This window comes from Pinus tabuliformis, chromosome Q, assembly GCF_031772625.1.
Source record: "Pinus tabuliformis cultivar Carrire ecotype Pingquan chromosome Q, CPIR1, whole genome shotgun sequence".
NCBI lineage: Eukaryota > Viridiplantae > Streptophyta > Pinopsida > Pinales > Pinaceae > Pinus > Pinus tabuliformis.
The window spans coordinates 682,734,758-682,756,102 of record NC_142296.1 but is presented as its reverse complement, the minus strand read 5'-3'; the positions used below and the strand labels follow the sequence as shown (position 1 = coordinate 682,756,102).

Here is a 21,345-nt window from a genome sequence, read left to right as displayed (position 1 = left end):
ACCCTTGAATGAAAAACTTTCAAAATTATCCAGAGGATGTAATTACCTGCGAATGTACACATTATATATATATATATATATATTCATTATTGTAGGGTTAAAACCTCAAGCAAAAATTTAACAAGTTCTATATAAATAGTGTTGTCAATCAAAAGATAACTACGACCAAGCCCTCAAAACCTTGTAATGATTGAGTTGGCAGTATATAATTACAAAGAACCCATGTAGGGTTATGGTTTTCAACTACAAAAACATGACTACATTAAAACAATAATATGGGATAACAGTGCACAAAAACCTAGAAAGAAGAAATGGGAAAATGAACGAAATCCACTAGTACATAAAAAGAAGTTTTTTGGAAAATTGAATTCTTGATAAACAAAATCCTCATAGGAAAAGAAAAATCAAACACCCAGATAGTAAAATGACCAATAAGTATCTTACTACGCTGCCTTGGAGGGTTAGGGGTTAACCCGTGGCAAATTAACATGTAATGGATGAACTAATGGAAAATACCAAAGGTAGTTCTTTTATAATACTTAAGAAAGTATGGTTATGATGTAATTGTAGTGCCATTAGGTGCATCAAAGCTAGTTAAAATTCGGTGAAATAAGCAAGCATGACATTTAAAACTGTAATCGAAAAGAAGCTCAAAATTGAGATAAGAAGATTGTCTATGATACTTGGAAACATGGAGAAACAAGTAGGTAAACTATTAAAAGAGAAATAAGTTACCATAATAATTAATAAATAATGCCCTATGGAGCATAAATGAAAACCCTTGTAGAAATATTCCTTCAATCATACCAACAAAGTAAGAAAGTAATGGTGCAAACCCTTGTTCACTTCCATAGAATGATAGAACAAGATTAATAAAAATCGGATCCCTTGATAGCAAAGGCATACTAAGGTCCAAGAGTTAAGGAAAAAGATAGTTGCAATGTGAATGAAGTGTTTTCTGAAGGGAAAAAGAATGAATGAATCCACAAGTTGACAAAAGGGACAGTGATTGCAACAAAGAAAAAACCCTAATCATTGTACATGGTAGATCCACCAAGAACTAATCTTAACCATTAGGTGTAGGGCTTGTTTGAGTCTTTGCGTCAAAATCAATGTTGGATGACTCGTACTCGTATAAGACTCATCTCGTTGTTGACTCGTCGACTTGTATAAGACGTAAGAACGACCCATATAAGACTCGTCAAAATAGAAAAAAATGTTAAAATATGGTAAATTTTAAGCACAAAAAAGAAACTAATGACAATTCCAATCCCTATAAGTGATAAAAACCACAATATATGCAATAATTCATAACATCATCTCATATCTATAAAAGTGCAACATAACATATTCAATTTTTGTAAGAAAAACATTTAGATACTGAATAAGAAAATGACTCATGATTCCATAATTAAAATAAAAAATGTCAACAAGTTCAAAATTCAAATACATATGTCATAAATGATAAATGATTGTCTCATAACAATATTGAGTTTCATCACTCATGGACGACTACGCCTAAAATAAGTCCTCGTGGAGCTACTACTAACATTAGAAGGCTGAAGCAATTATGAGGAGGGTGTATTTGGAGTCTCCATTTCAGATGGAAAACTAGAGGGATCCTCGGTCTCTTCATCAAGCCAACTCAAATCATGGGACTCCTCCACAATCCAATCAGACTCTAAATCAATAGTATCCAATAAAATTAGATTTGTATCCTTTGGTTGCACTTGTTTTGTGAGCATTTGAAGGTTGTGGTAGATGAAAACCAACTTCTCCAACCTCTCATGCTCCAATTTGTTTCTCTTTTTGTTGTGGTTGTGCCCAAACATTGACCAATTGCGCTCATAAGAAGAAGCACTATAGGGTTAACTCAGAACTCTGATGGCGAATTCTTGTAATTATGGTGTTGCTGTGTGGCTGAGATGCTCAACCATATGGCTAAAAAAAATTGCAAACTAAAAAAAAAATAAAAAAAATTTGAATACAAAAAATTTAAAAAAATTTACATGGAAAACATTCAAACAAAGTTCATGAAGCCTAATTGAAGCTGGGCATAATCTTATGAAGCCTCCTTTAGCCTCCTCCAAGAGCTCCTTCACTGTGCAATGGAGTCATTTAATACTCATAGAAATTAGCCAAACAATCAAATGACAAGTGAATGAAAAATTGAAGGGAGAGAGGTGCTTATAAAGTATTTTCTGGCCTCCAATTTCCCTTTCCCTTCACCTCATTTCCAAAAAAGAAAAGAAAAAAAAATTGCCTTTTGAGGGTTGATGGGTCTAATAAGGGTCCGATACGGGTCTTATGGCAAACTCGCGAATCTTATACGGGTAGTCGAGTTTAATAAAATACTCACTGAGTCTGGGTCTTAAGCGTGGATTCTATGTGAAAAACCGACTCGCAATAGGACCCGCCAAGACCTGTGGGTACTTGCAGGGCTTATGCAAGTGGTGCTTCACTCAAAAGATTTTGACTCAAAATCTCAGAGAAACATATCTGCATAAGTGTTCATGCCACAATCTTAAAATAGTCTAAAACGATTATACTCCTAATATACCACATAAAACTCAATAACAAAGTCACATTGACTTATATCGAAAAAAAACTCTCAATAAAACGTTTGACATGTAATAATAGGTGGTGGTGTATATTTTTCATAAACTTATAAAATATACAAGCACGCATGTTGGAGGTAACCATTCATATGCATACAAATACCAAGCCACAAATAAGGTTAACATGTAATAATATGTGGTGGTGTATATTTTTCATATACTTGTAAAATATACAAGCACGCATGTCGGAGGTAACCATTCATATGCATAGAGTCTTAGAAAGACCCATGTTGAAAGGTTTAAAACCCTAATTGAATAAAAGGCGCGAAATTTTTAATTCATGAAGATATGAAAGAGGAGATTAATTCCAAAGTAACATACCCGAATGTAGGAGTTTTTAATAATGTCATAATACTTAAATAATAAATCATATTTGAAGGACTTTTGGAATTTTATGTTAAAATGATTGAAGAGAACATAAAGGTTAAGCTTAGCCAAAAGAGGAAACAAAGAAGAATAAAGATCTTATGTATGTGAACTCCATGAAATGAGCAAAGTTTATTGAGAAGGATTATGAATTTATAGAATAAGGACTTTTAAGATAAGATTTATGTTGTATATGAACTCAATGAAATGAGCAATGTTTATTATAAAAAATTATGAATTTATTTAATAATAAAAAAAATTAATGTGTTAATATGGGATTTGTTCTATCCATAATGATCTATAAAAAAAAATTTCAATGTGTTACCTTGCCTGTTATGGAAAAGTTATTAAAAAGTCGCTCATAGCCTACCAGACCAGGATTCTCTTGGAGGCCCCATCCATGCTAAGCTTAATGAAACCCAATGGGGAAGAGTAAATCCCTGTGGGGAACAACCATGGACTCTGGGACATTGGGTTCTAGGTGTTGTTAGTAAATTTGAGGTATTTTTTAATTTTTTTAAGATTTTTTTTTTTTTTTTTTTTTTATTGTTTTGATCACTATAATTTTGTTAAATTAACAAGTTAAGAAAATTGGTAGTGTGATAAAATTTTTGAAAATTAAAATAAATGTGAGTAAAATTTAGACAATCAACACTAAAATACTTTTCATGTTCAATCCTTTTCATTTATATTTATGTGTTTTATAATTTCCATTTATTTTATCTTTACCTGTGCCTGAAAAAATTGCGAAAACCAAAACCCTTTTCATCTATATATGTGTTTTATAATTTCATTTTCTTTTATCCAAAAGAACTGGGAATAAATACATGGATGGTAGAAATTTTACAATTTCATTTTCTTTTATCCAAAAGAATTGGGAATAAATACATGGATGCCAGAAATTTTACAATTTCATTTTCTTTTATCCAAAAGAATTGGGAATAAATACATGGATTGTAGAAATTTTACAATTTCATTTTCTTTTATCCAAAAGAATTGGGAATAAATACATGGATTGTAGAAATTTTACGTGGACAGAAACAATTACAAATTTTACGTGGACAGAAACAAGAAACTGCAAGAAAAACCTATTAGAGCTTCACTGAATATGTACAAATTGGGGTTGTGAGGGAACCCGACGGCAAAGCAATGTTAATATCGCAGGAAGTGTAGGAAACTGCGTGGTGCTTAAAAATGTTGAAGAAATTCATTCGCCCTGAAATCCTCGTCCGACTACTAATCGGAAAACTTCCAGCGAGCGCGTCAGAAGTCGCATTTCCGTTCGATAGCACCCGGTCCGGGAGAACCGTAACAGTAACGTTCATTGTGATGGTGCCGTCGCTGCCTATTTCGTCCGCCGGAACGTTCCCTTCCCCGATGTTTGTGCCGCGATACAGCAACTGCGTGGTACCGTTTCCGAATTTGAAGCTCGCCTTGTTCGGATTTTCTATAGACAGATTCAGATCCAGGCTAACACCGAAGTCAAGCTTTAACTGCGTGGCGTTGAAATTGAAGACACCGCCTTTGAGGGTCACGGAGTTCACGGTCACCATGGGGTCCCGTACCTTGAACACGGTGACCGCCAGAATCACGCACACGCTGACGAAAAGAGGCAGAAGAGCAACGGTGCTCCCGCAACAACAGAGTATCTGGCGCTTCCTGCGACGGCGGACGAACTCAGCGTTGCCTACCACTTTACCTTCTTCTTTTCTTTCCATCGCAACGGTGCCCTGCTCTTGGCGCTGCTTTCCGATCCTTTCGGTCTCCGCTCGAAATACCCAAACCGCACAGTGCCGAGTATTAGGTCCGCGGATCGAATCTTCCTGTCAATTGATCTGCAAAATCACCCGCAGTGCATAGTTTGGCCAATTAAATTAGAAACACTCAAACTATATCCACAGTAGGGTCGGTCGTTTTTGTTGCTTAGTTTAATATCTTAAAAAGTCATCACATTTACTTCCAAAAATATATTATATTATATTGTATTTAAAATAAAATTGAATTAGTGTTTAATATTAATATTATAGTTAAAATAAAATTGTAGCAGTGTTTAATGTTAACACATTGTTATAATTGAATTGAGTGATTTTAATTGTTTTTTATTATTTTTTGATTAAATATATTATGAATGAGAAGAAGTTATATAGCATGGAATCAATTGATTTTTTTAAATTGCCTTTCACTACATTGGATTTTTAATTTTTTGCTTAATCCAACGTGACATAAAGATGTCCAATCTTGGATATTTCATTGGAGGTGATCAATCCCAATCTTGAAAACCAAAATTATCTTTTTGTCTTGACTAATATTAAGAAGAAAATGAACATTGTTAAGATAAGACGAAATTCTCATGAGTTTCATAGTGCAACTTGACATCAGCGAATTCTGAAAATGCAGAAATGCTCTGTCATTGCAATACTCTCATGTGATGAAATACTCTGTCAATGCAATGCTAAGAAGATTGAGGATGAGAAACATTTTCTCTATGGAAAAACATTCTATTTAATTTTCAAAACATATATTAGACTACCAATTTTCTTGATCTTCTAAGTTAGCAAAAATATAGCCATATGATAACACCACTCTCACTTCTTTTCGAACTTAGAATTAAAGTAATTTTTTTAATGAGTTTTTTATTTTTTATAAGTTAAATTAACTCTTTAAATTTCAATGGAAATTAATCATTAACATTATAATATTAATATTAATTTTATTTATTAGTATTTAATATGTATAATTTAATTTATTTAAAATTGATCATTATTATAAAATTTTTAGATTAAAAATAATTAATAACTCTTTATATTATTTTAAGTGATGAGAAAAAACAAATTTATAGAATATATAACTTTTTTCATATATATTTAAATGAATTTTGATGATTAATTAACAATAATAATTTTTTTGTGGGTTTTTTATTTGAATTTAAGGTGGATGGGGATCTGTTGATTTTTATTTTTTATTTTTTTACTTGAGAGTCTCGATTGAAACTCAAAGGAATATGCTTTGCAATGTATTTATAATAACTCTTTATGTTATTTTAAGTGATGAGAAAAAACAAATTTATAGAATATATAACTTTTTTCATATATATTTAAATGAATTTTGATAATTAATTAACAATAATAATTTTTTTGTGGGTTTTTTATTTGAATTTAAGGTGGATGGGGATTTGTTGATTTTTGTTTTTTATTTTTTTAATTGAGAGTCTAGATTGATTCTTAAAGGAATATGCTTTGTAGTGTATTATTAAGCACATTATTGTATTAATAAATTCCTCATTATTATTTATAACATTTATTTATATATAAGTAAATTTTATTGAGCAAAATGGTCCATTACTTTTAATAAATTTAGAAAATTAGATTCATGGTTCTCAGTTTGTTAGGTTGTATTGACTTTTAATAAATTTAAAAAATGAGATTCATGTGACTTGCCACCAATTTCCTAGGGATTTGAGATTATTCCAATTCTAATAAGTTCCTCATTATTATTTATAAAATTCATTTATATATATGTAAATTTTATTTAGCAAAATGATCCATTCTTTTTAAATAAATTAAAAAATTAGATTCCTGCCAAGTTTTTTTTTCAGAAGAAAAAGCTTTCATAGATTATATTGAGTCAATACAAAAACCAAGATAGGATACAAAAAAGATAGCTTGAGCAGCCATGTACCAAGACATCTTTTGAGGATAAACAGATAAACAGATATCCATGATAACGTCTAGAACAGAAAGACAAATAGCTCAGCACAACAAAAAAAAGACTGTGGAAAACAGGATCTACCAATAATCCAAAACATCTAGAACGGGTTCTAGATCGTGGCAAAAAAGCACTCAAAAATACACATGCTGAACATCATATCCACAAAAAAACCATAGACAAGAGGCCATAGTCATGTTAGGGACCCGGACTTTTGGGCTGCTTTTTTGGAACTGAATAAAAAATTGAAATGATGCGCTGCAAAATGGAATTATAGGGGGCCTTTGAGTCTCTGAAAATTTTATAATTCCTCCAGTTCCATGCACACCAAATCATAATAACAATGAGACAACGCCTTGGCTCCCTTTGTCTGCACCACCATTGGAAGGCTGCATGAAGGGAAACAAAAACCATACGAGGAAAACCAAAAAGGATGGCCAAATCATACCAGATTTCCTGTGAGGATTTGCATTGGAAGAACATGTGGAGATTCGACCCCTCATCTGATTCACACATCGAACACCTGCTTGGGCCATGCCAGCTTCTTTTCCTCAAATTGTCCCATGACAGGTTCTTATTATTATACACCAACCATGCGAAAAGAATCATTCTAGGTGGGCATCCCGATTTCCACAGAACCTTCGGAAATTTAGAGCTTGAGAGCGGAACCTTTGAGGAGATAATATCAGAGTAAATATCTTTTACTCGGGCTGGCATAAGAGTATTTGACATGGACCAGGTTAGGTGGTCATTTGGCCCTCCACGATGAATCCCGCATGCATCTAGAGCATCTTTGACAGCGTTCCAAGTTGAAGACAGTTTGCCAGGCAAACCAATGTCAGAGGCATCCTTCCATAAGGGAACAAGGCCAAACCAATTGGAAATGAGTTTATCCCATGTAAAAAAACCTATTCTGTGAAGGAAAAATAATAGGTTGTCTGGAATGGAGAAGCTTCCCCGACTGCATGCAATAGGATCAAAACCTATTAAGACACTGTTTCCAGAGTGAATCCTCCACCTCAGATTCATCAAGAAGTATTTCTCAACCTTTCTAAAACTAAGCCAAATGGCAGACCCTTTTTTGGTTCCAATTGCTCCTGTTCTGTACCAATATTCCAGGTTTTTTCCTTTCATATATTTTTGTTTTATAGTCACACTCCATGGCCCATCCCCAAATATCCCTCTCCAGAGCGATTTACACAATAGAGCCTTGCCAAAAACCCTCAAGTCCATTAAACCCCATCCACCCAGATGCTTTGGCACTGAAATACTGTCCATTTTGGAGAGGTGAAACTTTCTCTGTTCAGAACTTCCACCCCAGATAAAGTTAGCCGTAACCTTGGTCATCTTTTGAATAATGCTTGCCAGAAGGAAGAATAAATGTGCCCAATAAACCGCCATCTGCAGTAGGATAGTTTGAGAGAGGATAACTCTACCTGCCAAGGATAGGCTCCTATGTTCCCATGCAGATATCTTTTTATAAAATCTTTCTGTCAGCCATAGCTAGTCATTCTTCGAGTAACCTTTTGCTTTGAGATGAAAGCCTAAGTATTTGAGACCTTCCTTGAGCGATCTTGACTCTATACCGAAAAGATTAGAAATCAAATTCACCATCTCCATGTTGACATCATTGTGATAAAGTAAGGATTTCGCTTTGTTGATAAAAAGCCCGGAGGCTCTTTGGAATCTTTCAAGAATATCTTTTAAGCACATCCACGATGTTCTGCATAGCATTGCAAATAAGAGGACATCATCAACAAAAAGGTTGTGCGAAATGAAGTTGTGCCTACAAATCTTAATAGGCCTGCATCTATTTTCAGCGACTGCTTTGTTGATGTGGATGCTTAGAGAGTTCATGGCCAGAATGAACAAAAGAGGCGAGAGGGGGCATCCTTGTCGCAGGCCTCTCTCGGCTTGGAAAAAATGAGAGGGAATACCGTTGATAATGACCGCATAGTTCACATTCTCTACGCATGCCATAATCCATCGAATGTTATTGGATCTCAGACCGATCTTAGCTAAAAGACATTCGATAAACCCCCAGTCTAAGCAGTCATATGCTTTCTGCAGGTCTATTTTCATGATGGCCGCTGTTGTATTTTGAGAAGACATAGAGAAGAGGCACTCCTGTGTATTAGCAATGGCCTCCAGAATGTTGCGGCCTTTTAGAAAAGCATGTTGATCCTTAGATAAAACTGAGAAGAGAGTTCCTTTAATTCTTTCAGCAATAACCTTGGTGATGATTTTGAAGGAGATATTGCATAGAGATATTGGTCTGTAATCATAAAAAGATTTTGGCTCCCCCTTTTTCAGAATTTGAGCAATCAAAGTGGAAGCAGTAATATGGTGAATATTGCCAGTCATCCTAGACGCTTCCACCATCCTCAGTAAAATCATGCTTAATGAGGTCGAAAAAGTGGGTGAAAAATTCAATTGTCCAACCATTCGGTCCAGGTCTCTTATCTTGCTTGAAGGACTTCAAAATTCCAAGAAGCTCATCTTCTGTAACTGGCTGAAACAGGGCCTCATTTTTTCTTCGTCAAACATCTGAGGAGCTAGTTCAATACCCCATAGAATGTCCCGAAAAGCAACATCTTTCCTTCTGCTGAATTGATTCTTGAAATAATTTACGGCCTCCTTTGTGATGTCATGTTGAGTTACAGATGAGCCACCATTTCCATTCCTTATCTTCCATATGGAATTTTTGTCACGTCTGGCACTTGCATAATTATGAAAAAATTTCGTGTTCTTGTCCCCTTCTTGAAGCCATAAAGCCCTGCTTTTAAGCCTCCAAAAGGTTTCCTCTTGCTTCAACAGTTTAAATTTTTTCCTTTCAAGCTCTCGTATGCTACATTTCATGCTGAAAGAGCATGAGTTAGCATCTGACTCTTTCAAAATACTATCTAGTTCCTATTGAATAGTCAGAAGATCCTTCCTATCTTTTTCCTTTTTTTCAATTTGCCATTTTTTCACCAGCTTTCCAATAGCGGCCATCTTTTCTCTGAATGTAAGAAACGGGGGGAGCATAGCTTTAGCTGGCAGCTCTTTCCATGCATTTGAGATAAGTTCATTGAAGGCTGGGTCCCGTAGTAGAGTTCTATTGAATTTGAATGGATACCCCTTTTTGAAACCTTTCTCCGGCCAGGATAGCAGAATTGGTTTGTGGTCGGAAACAAGAACATTCTCCACTGGCGAATGAGGCATGCCCAACTTATCAATAATACTTACATGCACTAAGAAACGGTCAATCCTTTTTGCAATATAGGCCTTATCAGTTCTACCATTCACCCATGTCGGCTTCTTTTCTGAGGGAGCGATATCCACCAAATTTTTATTTAGAAGCTCGAGCTTAATACTATCTGCAAGTGAGTCCTTTTTCTTACAACATCCCCAACATTCATCCGAGCTCAGTGTTACATTTAAGTCGCCTGCTATTATCAAATGTTCAATATCAAACATGTCTGATGTGAACAATTTTTCCCAGAAAGGAGCTCTGTTTTTATAAGGCGCATAAATGTTTAAAATGTTTATAGGAAGATCTTTGCCCTTGATGGAGGCCGAGATGATGATCCCTGCAAAACACTTATATGCTTTAGCTCTGATCCGCATAGGATCCCATAGAGTTGCTAAACCCCCTGACAGTCCTCTTGCCTCTGTGGCCACCATATACCATGATGGGAACATCTTCCTAAAGTAAGAAATGGAGGCCTCACAACTGTGCATTGTTTCTTGGATTAGAATTATTCCCGGCCTGGAAGAGTAGAAATTTTTTTTCAGCGTTAGGAATTTAGGGTCAACGCCGAGACCTCTGATATTCATAGAGATAATAAAAGTCATTTGGAGGATTCACCAGCCGCGCTTGCTCTAAGAGGCTGTGGATCTGGCATGCCATAAATAGGTACATCAATCAAAGAAAGGTTCCTGACCCCACTATCCGTAACAATAGTTCTTCCTCTAAAATGCCTGCTGCCTCCTCGAGTCTTTTTCCTTACAGTTATATTTTTAGCAGAGTCCGGGCTTATGAAAGGCGAGGCCTGGTTCCTAGGTTTGTGGATAGTTAATGGCTCCAGTTCGAGAGACTTTCTGCTGAGAAGAAAATCCAGATCACTGTCATATGGATTAATTGGGGGGGAAGCAGGGGAATTTACAGGGGTGACAGACACACATGGGTCTTTTCCTTTTATTTGGGATAAGAGGTTTTTATCAGGAGTTGGAGAGGAAGACGATATAGGAATGGGAATTGATCCCAAGGAGAAATCCTTTACCAGCTTGGGAGCAGGGGAAGGAATAGCTTTATCATCTCTTGGTTCCGGAATGGGAGAGCAGTGGAAAACTGTAGGACTATTTATCGGATGACCATCGTTATTAACAGGGCTGCCAGGTCTGGATCCTGGAAATAGAGGGGGGTCCTGTGACAAAACCCGCGGAGGAGTTGATGATCTGGGATGTTGATCTTCCAGCACCTCTGTGGAAGATAGACTGGCCGACGAGAACTGTCTTCTCATAACTTTTTTATACATGGTTAATAAGATAAATGTGTGTATTAGTAAATCCTATTTTTACTATAATAATTTTTCTAAATATATTTATGAAACTCTAAACTTAGACTATATCAATCACATTAATATTTTTAATATAATTATTCTAGTTATAATTAATTAAGAACAACCAACTTAACTCAAATTATTAAGAGAACCTTTCAAAAACTGGTTAACTATAATTAAACTGATTAACTATAATTAAGCGAGGAGATGCATTACTATCGTAGTTATACCACCCTTCTGTTAAATTATTGAAAAACTTAAAATAAATGGTATACGTGGACAACTAGCAGTCCGTTTCTGTTGGCGCATTAACGGAGTCAACTAAAACCAAAGACAAAGACACGACACCTCAGGAACGATCACTCATACTATTCTGCTGACGTGGGTATTACGAGTGATCACGCAACCTTTTTACATCCTTTTTTACATGTTGAGCTTATTTGTAAAATATTTTAAAGTTTATGAAGTTAAAAATAGTTTATAAAAAAATTATTGTGGTATATTTTTGGTAATTTGTATTTTGTTTTATTATATATTATAATAATTTTTTTTTTTTTTTTTTTTTTTTTAATATTTAAGTTTTTGTCATCTATAATAAATCAAGCAAAAATTTTTAATAAAAAAAATTATTGTTATATATTTTTGGTAATTTTTAAATTTATATTTTGTCTTATTATATATTATAATAATTTTTTTTTGTTTTTATTTAAATTTTTGTGATTCATAATAAATTAAACAAATTTTTTTAATAAAAATCCTATTAAAAATTTCAATACCCTAATCAAAATTAAATAAATTTGAAATATTAAAAAAATAAATTATTTATGTTTAATAATGTAAACTTTATATACTGTGATTCAATTCTTTTTTAAGTTCAAAAGGCAGTTCAATTTATGGTCGAAGCAATATCTAATGTATACCTGCGGTTAGGGACAATAAAAGAATATAAAAGTTTATGACATAAGACTATATATAGCTTTTTAGGAAATAGATTATATAATTTTTTAGGAAATAGATTATTTTAAAAATGCACAGCTGCTTTATTATTCGTAACTCTCCAAGCATTTAATATTCTGATTTTTTATTATAAAGAAGTTGATTGTAATAAATTACTATAGTGATTTTTTATTATAAAGAAGTTGATTGTAAATTAGTATAGTTAGTCACGGAGTTTAATAAAAGGATTATATTTCCTGAGTTTGGAATAACAAGAGGAAAAGGTTGATTAATAGGCTTCATGTCTTAAAAGGTGTAATATACTTTTAAACGGTCATTCCCAGCGGGCCCATTTTTCTTCTGACGTGGCCTTCACAATTAAGCCATATTTATTGAGAGTAATGGCTTTATGGTCGTGAGTCATGTTAGTAGTCAGGTTTTTGGTTAGGTTTCTTTATCATATTTCTTTTTTAAAGACATTGTTTTTTCAAAATTTTGTTTATTGAAGTTTTTTTTTTTTTTCTTTCTTTATTTCTTTCTGGAATCATTGTTTATATCAGTCAATTTTTTTTATAGATTTCTTGTACATCAGAGTATCTACTCATGTTAGGTTATTTTTTTTGCATTATAATAATAGTTAATTATATATATATATATATATATATATATATATATATTTTATTGTTGGAGAAATTATTGGTCAAAGTTTTTATTGATCAGAGTTTTTTTGTATGTTAGTTTTTAAATTATATTTTTTATTAGTCAAATAGCATTTTAGTTTATTATAGTTTTCCTTGGTCATAGTTCATGTTACGAGAGTTTTCTCATTAAAGTTTTCTTTAGCCCTACTTTCTCAGGTATAATTTCTTTGCCATAGTTTATGTCGAGCATAGCTCCTTGTCAAAGTTCTTATGTATCATAGTTCTTGACAAAATTCTCATCAACAATTAACGTTCTCTTATTAAAGTTTTTTTCAATTATAGTTCATCTTGGTCTATTTATGACTTGTTGCTTCATAGTCATAGTTTTGGTTAATCATTGTTCCTCAATGATAGCTCATTCATCAAAGTTCTTACCTCACATAATTCTTATCAATCATAGATACTCAATTATAGTCCCCTTGTCAAAGCTCTTTTTAGTCAGATTTCCTATTAGTCATAATTCCTTTGTCAAAGTCCTTGTTTCTTGTTCTTTTCATTTTTTGTGGAATCGACAATTGGGGCAGTCTCATGTTAAGCTCCTTTAAGTTTTTCCCAACTGCTGCCTACAATTATGGAAGTAAACTACAGTCATTTCCTTAATTTCTGGAAACCAACTGCAGTAATTTCCTTAAATTAAGGAAATCAATTGCAGTTAATTAATTTCTTGTTGGGAGCTTTTGAAGTGGTCCATTACTCCATATAGAGTTCTCTACCATGATCTGGAACACCTGACACATAGCCAACAGAAGCCTGATGGAAGCTTGGCTATATATATTTCTGTTTGGTCTTCAAGCTTGTATCTCAATCCCCTTCAGTTTTACACCATCAAGTTGAGAGAGCAGAGCTTGGAAGTGCCTTCAGATTTTCTGTATTCTTTTCTTTCTCTTGCGTGAAGATTGTGTTACGATAGTTTTAAGCGTGGATAAAACGAGGCTGCTGCTCCTCATTATTCTATTCTTGTTGTAGCCTACTCAGCATATATTGCAATAATTCGTCCCCTCAAAATATTTTACAGCATTGGCATATCCGATTAGGATTCCAACTCGCATCATATTCATCTTTGATTCTTTAGCAACGACATATATTGCAATAATTCGCCCCCTCAAAATATTTTATAGCATTGGCATATCCGATTAGGATTCCAATTCGCATCATATTCATCTCTGATTCTTTAGCAAATAGTGATATTAGCTAGCGGTCTGAAACTCACTGGGCAGTCATCTGATGTGATCGTAATAAAGTCAATACATCTAAAAAGAATGCGTGGAGACGACAATCAGCATAGCGATGTTCACAAGAGGCTCTATTCTGCGCTTTGGTGAATTGAACTTCTGAAGGCTAGATTTTCTTTCCAGAATTTTGTTCTTGGGAGAGCTTTTGGCTCCAGCTGTTCTGAGATTTCTTCAATCTTCTTCAAAATGTTGGTTTGATCGAGCAAACAACGCCTACAAACTCATCTGCTAGTGGAGGCTCCCAGAATCCAGAATTATTACTGGTATTAACGTCAATGGCTGGAGGTAATTTACCTTGGGCATAAACTTTAACATTATTAAATTTTTATTTTTCGATTCTTTTTTTTGCATTATAGTAGAATCGTTATAATCGTTATTAAGCTTTCATTTGGTATCGGAGCACCTATTTTATCTCTGCCTTGGTGTTTACCATTAAAATGAGGGTTTTCTGGAGTTTCTTGATTTCATGTGTTTTACTGGAGTGTACAATTTGTTTTTACTTAAGTAAAAAGAGGAATATAATGAAATCAATCAGAATATACAAGGGAATTCTAGATTCTTCACTAAAACGTAATGCTTTACACAATAGATTCCCATTACAGAACCTAATTAGAGTTTTTTAGGAATGTTATGCATGAATATTTTAGTTTTATCTATGCAAATTATCATTCTTTTCATATCAAGTGAAATTTTTTTTTTGTAAGAAATAATGTCTAGTGATCCATATAATTTTAATTGATTAGAGAATAGCCACAACATCTCTAATTAAATAAAATTATACATTATGATTGGTTAGGATCACATAAAGATTATTTAGACATTAAATTGTAATTAATTATACTAAATATAATAAATTTTATCCCACAAGAATTTTTATTATATTTATATAATTAATTAGGATAAAATATTCATAACTTACCCACAGGAATTATGAATTAATAGTTTTATCATAAAGTTCAAAACTAAGATAGAATTTATATCAAATTATAAATCACAATATACCTTTAGAATTATGAATTAAGTGAATAATTTGACAAATTCTATCATAAAGAATAATTGAATTTGCTTGAATTGAAAATTTAGCCCACAGGGAATTTTTATGTCATTAGATTCAATTTTAAGCATGATTTACATTGGTAAAGCATGAAATTTTATTTAGGCCTCAATTTTAACATAAGCATGTGATCTTTAATTTTGATGCAGTTGTACAACCTGCAAATTTCTCTGAAATTCGTTGTGATATCCCTGAACTTAAGGGAGATAACTATAAGGTCTGGAAGGAGAGGGTTCTCCTTCATTTAGGGTGGATGGACATAGACTATGCTATTAGGAAATATGAACCACCGGCACTCACTAATACCAGCACTGCAGTGGACATCACGCTTTATGAATGATGGGAAAGATCCAATCGCCTAAGCATGATGTTCATTAAGACTAAAATTTCAGCTGGTATTCGTGGTTTTGTTAATCAGCATGAAAAGGCCCGAGACTTGTTAAAATCCATTGATGATCAATTCGTCACTTCAGATAAGGCACTAGCAAGCACCCTAATCATGAAGTTCTCATCCCTAAGGCTCACTAGTGTGAAAGGTGTGTGCGAGCACATCATGCAGATGAGGGACACTGTGCCTCAATTGAAGAAACTCGAGGTAGAAATATCGGAGTCCTTCCTAGTGCACTACATCCTGAACACCCTTCCGCACCAATACGGACCTTTCAAAATCTCATACAACACACATAAGGATAAATGGTCAATTAATGAACTCATGACCATGTGTGTTCAATAGGAAGAGAGACTGGTGATGGAACTGGGAGAAAGTGCAATGCTGGCAACATGTGGAAAGGGAAAATCTCAAGCTAATCGGAAGGGAAAAGTAAAGTATCTCCCCAAGCCGATATCAAGAAGGATTCCAAGTGTTTCTTCTGTAAAAAGAAGGGACACATGAAGAAGGAATGCACCAAATTTCAGAAATGACTTGCGGACAAAGGTAATGCAATCTCGTTTGTTTGTTATGAATCTAATATGGTTAATGTTAATATTAACACATGGTGGATTTATTCTGGATCAACAATTCAAATTTCGAATTCCTTGCAGGGTTTGCAAAACCTAAGGAAGCCAGTGGGAAGTGAGCAAAGCATCTTATCAGGAAACAAGATGGGCTCGCATGTGGAAGCTATAGGAACATGCTATTTAACTTTAAGAAGTGGTTTTGTTTTAGAATTAGAAAAGACCTTTTATGTTCCAAGTTTTTCTAGAAACTTGATTTCAGTTTCAAGGCTTGTACCTTTTGGATATTCCTTTAACTTTTCAGAAAAATCCTTCAGTCTATTTTATAAATCTGATTATGTTGGGAATGATATTTTGTTTAATGGTCTTTACTGCATTAATTTACAAAACAATGTCACTTATGATTCAATGCATGTTCACACTGGCACTAAAAGATGTGTTATTAATGAAGATTCCTCTAAATTATGGCACCGAAGACTAGGTCATATCTCCATAGAAAGAATTGAAAGATTGGTAAATGAAAGGGTGCTTAATACTCTGGATTTTGCTGATTTTGAGACTTATGTGGATTGCATAAAGGGAAAGTAGACCAACAAGTCAAAGAAAGGTGCCAATAGGAGTTCAAACATATTAGAGATCATACATACTGATATATGTAGTCCAAACATGGACTCACATGGTCAGAGATACTTCATCTCCTTTATAGATGATTACTCACGATATATGTATCTCTACATGCTTCATAAAAAGAGCGAAGCATTAGATGCCTTTAAGATCTTTAAGGCTGAAGTAGAGAAACAATGTGGCAAGCAAATTAAGATCGCGAGCTCAGATAGAGGTGGAGAATATTATGGTAGATACATAGAAGATGGAAAAGCACCCGGGCCATTTGCAAAATTTCTTCAAGTGCATGGGATTGTTGCCCAATACACCACGCCTGGTTCACCCGACCAAAATGGTGTAGCAGAAAGAAGAAACCGAACATTATTAGACATGGTGCGGAGTATGCTTAGCAGCTCCAATCTTCCTAAATCCTTGTGGACTGAATCACTTAAGACGACAGTGTATATATTAAACCAAGTTCCAACCAAGGCTATTCCTAAAATGCCATTTGAATTATGGAAAGGTTGGAAATCGAGTTTGCGACATATGCGTATTTGGGGATGCCCGTCTGAAGTGAGAATTTATAATCCACAAGAGAAGAAGCTGGACCCAAGGACCATTAGTGGGTATTTCATTGGATATGCTGAAAGGTCTAAAGATTACAGATTTTATTGTCCATCTCACAACACTAGGATTGTGGAATCAAAAAATGCAAAGTTTCTTGAAAATGACTTGATCAGTGGGAGCGATCAAACTAGGAAAATAGTTTTTGAGAAGGATCATTCAGAGTTTCAACCTTCCACCTCAAGTGATAGATTGGTCATTATTCACAGTACCCCTCAAGTACAAATTGGTGGTGGACAACCAATTGTTGAAGTTCCACAAGCTGCTGACAACATTCCAGTAGATCAGGTAGTTCAAGAGTTGCCAAGAACTTTTGAACAATGAGTTGAACCTCATACTTCTCAGGAAGATGATGGTACAACATTAAGAAGATCTACTAGACCAAAGAGATCAATAATTCCTGATGATTATGTTGTGTATCTGCAAGAATCTGACTACAACATTGGAGCCGAAAATGATCTCGAGTCCTTTTCACAAGCTATGAGTTGTAAAGAATCAAAGTAACGAAGAGATGAATTCTATAAAGAGTAATAAATTCTAGGATCTTGTTGAGTTGCCTAATGGTGCAAAACCCGTTGGATGTAAATGGGTCTTTAAGACAAAGAAAGACTCATTGGGCAACATTGAGAGATACAAGGCAAGACTTGTTGCTAAGGGATTCACTCAGAAAGAAGGAATTGACTACACAGAGACTTTCTCTCCTGTATCTAAGAAAGATTCCTTACGCGTTATTATGGCATTAGTAGCCCATTTTGACTTGGAGTTGCAACAAATGGATGTGAAAACGACATTTCTTAATGGAGATCCAGAGGAGGAGTTTTACATGAAACAACCTGAAGGATTCCCCTCTAGTGATGGTGAGCAATTGGTTTGCAAGCTCAAGAAGTCATTATACGGTTTAAAACAAGCATTTCTCCTATGGTATTTGAAATTCCATAATGTAATTTCTTCTTTCGGTTTTGTAGAAAACATTATGGATCAATGTATATACTTGAAAGTTAGTGGGAGTAAAATTTGTTTTCTTGTTTTATATGTGGATGACATTTTGCTAGCAACCAATGATAAGGGTTTGCTACATGAGGTGAAACAATTCCTCTCTAAAAATTTTGATATGAAGGATATGGGTGAGGCATCTTATGTCATTGGCATTAAGATCCATAGAGACAGATTTCGAGGCATCTTGGGTCTGTCTCAGGAAACCTATATTAATAAAATTTTAGAGAGATTTTGGATGAAGGATTGTTCACCAAGTGTAGCTCCCATTGTGAAGGGTGATAGGTTCAATTTGAGCCAATGCCCTAAGAACGACTTTGAAAGGGAACAAATGAAGAACATTCCATATGCTTCTACTGTCGGAAGCCTAATGTATGCTCAGGTCTGCACGATACCTGACATTGCATTTGTTGTGGGAATGTTGGGACGATATCAGAGTGATCCAGGTATAGACCACTGGAGAGCTACAAAGAAAGTAATGAGGTACCTTCAAGGAACCAAAGACTACATGCTTATGTATAGATAGACGGACAACTTGGAAGTAATTGGCTACTCGGATTCTGACTTTGCTGGATGTGTTGATTCACGCAAATCAACATCAAGATACATTTTTATGATGGCCAGTGGAGCTGTATCATGGAGGAGTGCCAAACAGACCTTGATTGCCACTTCCACTATGGAAGCTGAGTTCGTCTCTTGTTTTGAGGCTACTTTACATGGTATATGGCTTAAGAGTTTCATTTCTGGGCTTAGAATTATGGATTCTATCTCTAAGCCATTAAGAATATATTGCGACAATTTAGCTGCTGTTTTTATGGCCAAAAACAACAAAAGTGGGAGTCGAAATAAACACATCGACATTAAGTATTTAGCTATAAGGGAACGTGTTAAAGAAAAGAAAGTGGTCATTGAGCACGTCAGCACTGAGTTGATGATCGCTGATCCTTTGACTAAGGGCATGCCACTGTTTAAATTCAAGGATCATGTAATGAATATGGGACTTGGTTCCACTATGTAGTTTCTCATTGTATGGACAATGTTACTTTAATGAAATTCTTAATTATTGTGATGTTTTTCTCATATTTATGTGCACCTTAATTTAATTTGAGAAAATTCATCTATGTAGGACCAGGAATAAACATAAGGTTTATTCATTAAGAAATTGTTGCCACATAAATTATAATAAGAATAAATACATAGTAATACATGGAAGATAATACTCGTCATTAGAGGACTTATCGCCATGATTCATGTATCTATTACTTAATTCAGATTATCAATGGGTTTTAAGATGAGACATTAAGATTGGAAGTATGGACCAAGTGGGAGAATGTTAAGCTCCTTCAAGTTTTTCCCAATTGCTGCCTACAATTACGGAAGTAAACTGCAGTCATTTCCTTAATTTCTGGAAACCAACTGCAGTAATTTCCTTAAATTAAGGAAATCAACTGCAGCTAATCAATTTCTTATTGGTAGCTTCTGAAGTGGTCCATTACTCCATCTAGAATTGTTTACCATGATCTGTGGAACACATGACACATATCCAACAGAAGCTTGATGGAAGCTTGGCTATATATATTTCTGTTTGGTCCCCAAGCTTGTATCTCAATCCCCTTCAGTTTTACACCATCAAGTTGAGAGAGCAGAGCATGGAAGTGCCTTCAGATTTTCTGTATTCTTTTCTTTCTCTTGCGTGAAGATTGTGTTACGATAGTTTTAAGCGCGGATAAAACGAGGCTGCTGCTCCTCATTATTCTATTCTTGCTGCAACCTACTCAACATATATTTCAATAATTCGCCCCCTCAAAATATTTTATAGCATTGGCATATCCGATTAGGATTCCGATTCGCATCATATTCCTCTCTGATTCTTTAGCAAATAGTGATATTAGCTAGCAATCTGAAACTCACTGGGCAGCCATCTGATGTGACCGTAATAAAGTCAATACATCTAAAAAGAACGCTTGGAGACGACAATCAGCATAGCGATGTTCACAAGAGGCTCTGTTCTATGCTTTGGTGAATTGAACTTCTAAAGGCTAGATTTTCTTTCCGGCATTTCATTCTTGGGAGAGCTTTTGGCTCCAGCTATTCTGAGATTTCTTGAATCTTCTTCAAATTGCTGGTTTGATCGAGGAAACAACGCCTGCAAACTCATCTGCTGGTGGAGGCTCCCAGAATCTAGAATTATTACTGGTATTAACGTTAATGGCTAGAGGTAATTTATCTTGGGCATAAACTTTAACATTATTAAAGTTTTATTTTTTGATTCTTTTTTCCGCATTATAGTAGAATCATTATAATCGTTATTAAGCTTTCATCTCGCGTGACACAAGTTTGATTATGTTTTCTACAACCATGACCTCTAGGTGAATCACACTTCTCCCGTAATGTCAACACAGGTTCATCAGGAGGATCAAACCAAGGACCTCATAATATTTTACATAACACATTACTTGCTTTGATTAGTGAGCTACTCCCTAGGGGCTTTGATAAAGTCCTTGTTGATCAAAGTTCTTGCATCAATTTTTTTCTTTTTTCTTTTGAGTTCTAATCTACTTAAAAGCTTTGACCAAGGAACCCCATTTTGTATTTTAAAAGCCTTGTAATGATTTTTTTTTCATCTCCCCTTGAAAATTATTCCTTCTTTGTTATTCTTCCTATTATCACTTCCCTTCACCTTTTAGATACTTACAACTCCATGTTAGTTCTTATTCTGTCAACATCTAGTATCTAAAACCTGCATGGACTTAGAAAATTGAGTAAGAATATAACTTACCACCTAGAGTGGCTTTGTTTTCATTAAGGGACTCTACTCTTAATAATGCATCCACATCATCATTTTTTTTTATCCTACTAGTAGTATTGAATGAATGATAAGAAAAGCTAACAATTGGGATGGAGTGGCATCTCTCCTATGTGTAGTTGTAGTAGCTAGGGTTTATTTGTAGCTGCTTGTGGAGGTGGATTTGATCTTTAACAAGGTTTTTGTTTGTTTTTCTTGTTTTTTTAATT

General features: G+C 34.5%; 1 protein-coding gene across 1 annotated transcript; it reads right to left on the bottom strand.

Annotated features, from left to right (window-relative positions):
* Positions 1-3,942: 3,942 nt before the first annotated feature.
* On the bottom strand, positions 3,943-4,955 carry LOC149221389 (uncharacterized). Its single transcript, XM_089382972.1, has one exon. The coding sequence runs from the start codon at positions 4,700-4,702 to the stop codon at positions 4,076-4,078; it is 627 nt and encodes a 208-aa protein (XP_089239098.1). The 5' UTR covers positions 4,703-4,955; the 3' UTR covers positions 3,943-4,075.
* Between the last annotated feature and the right edge of the window lie 16,390 nt (positions 4,956-21,345).

Excerpts from the sequence above, each read along its gene's own strand:
- LOC149221389 (XM_089382972.1), bottom strand. The coding sequence starts at position 4,702 with ATGGAAAGAAAAGAAGAAGGTAAAGTGGTAGGCAACGCTGAGTTCGTC.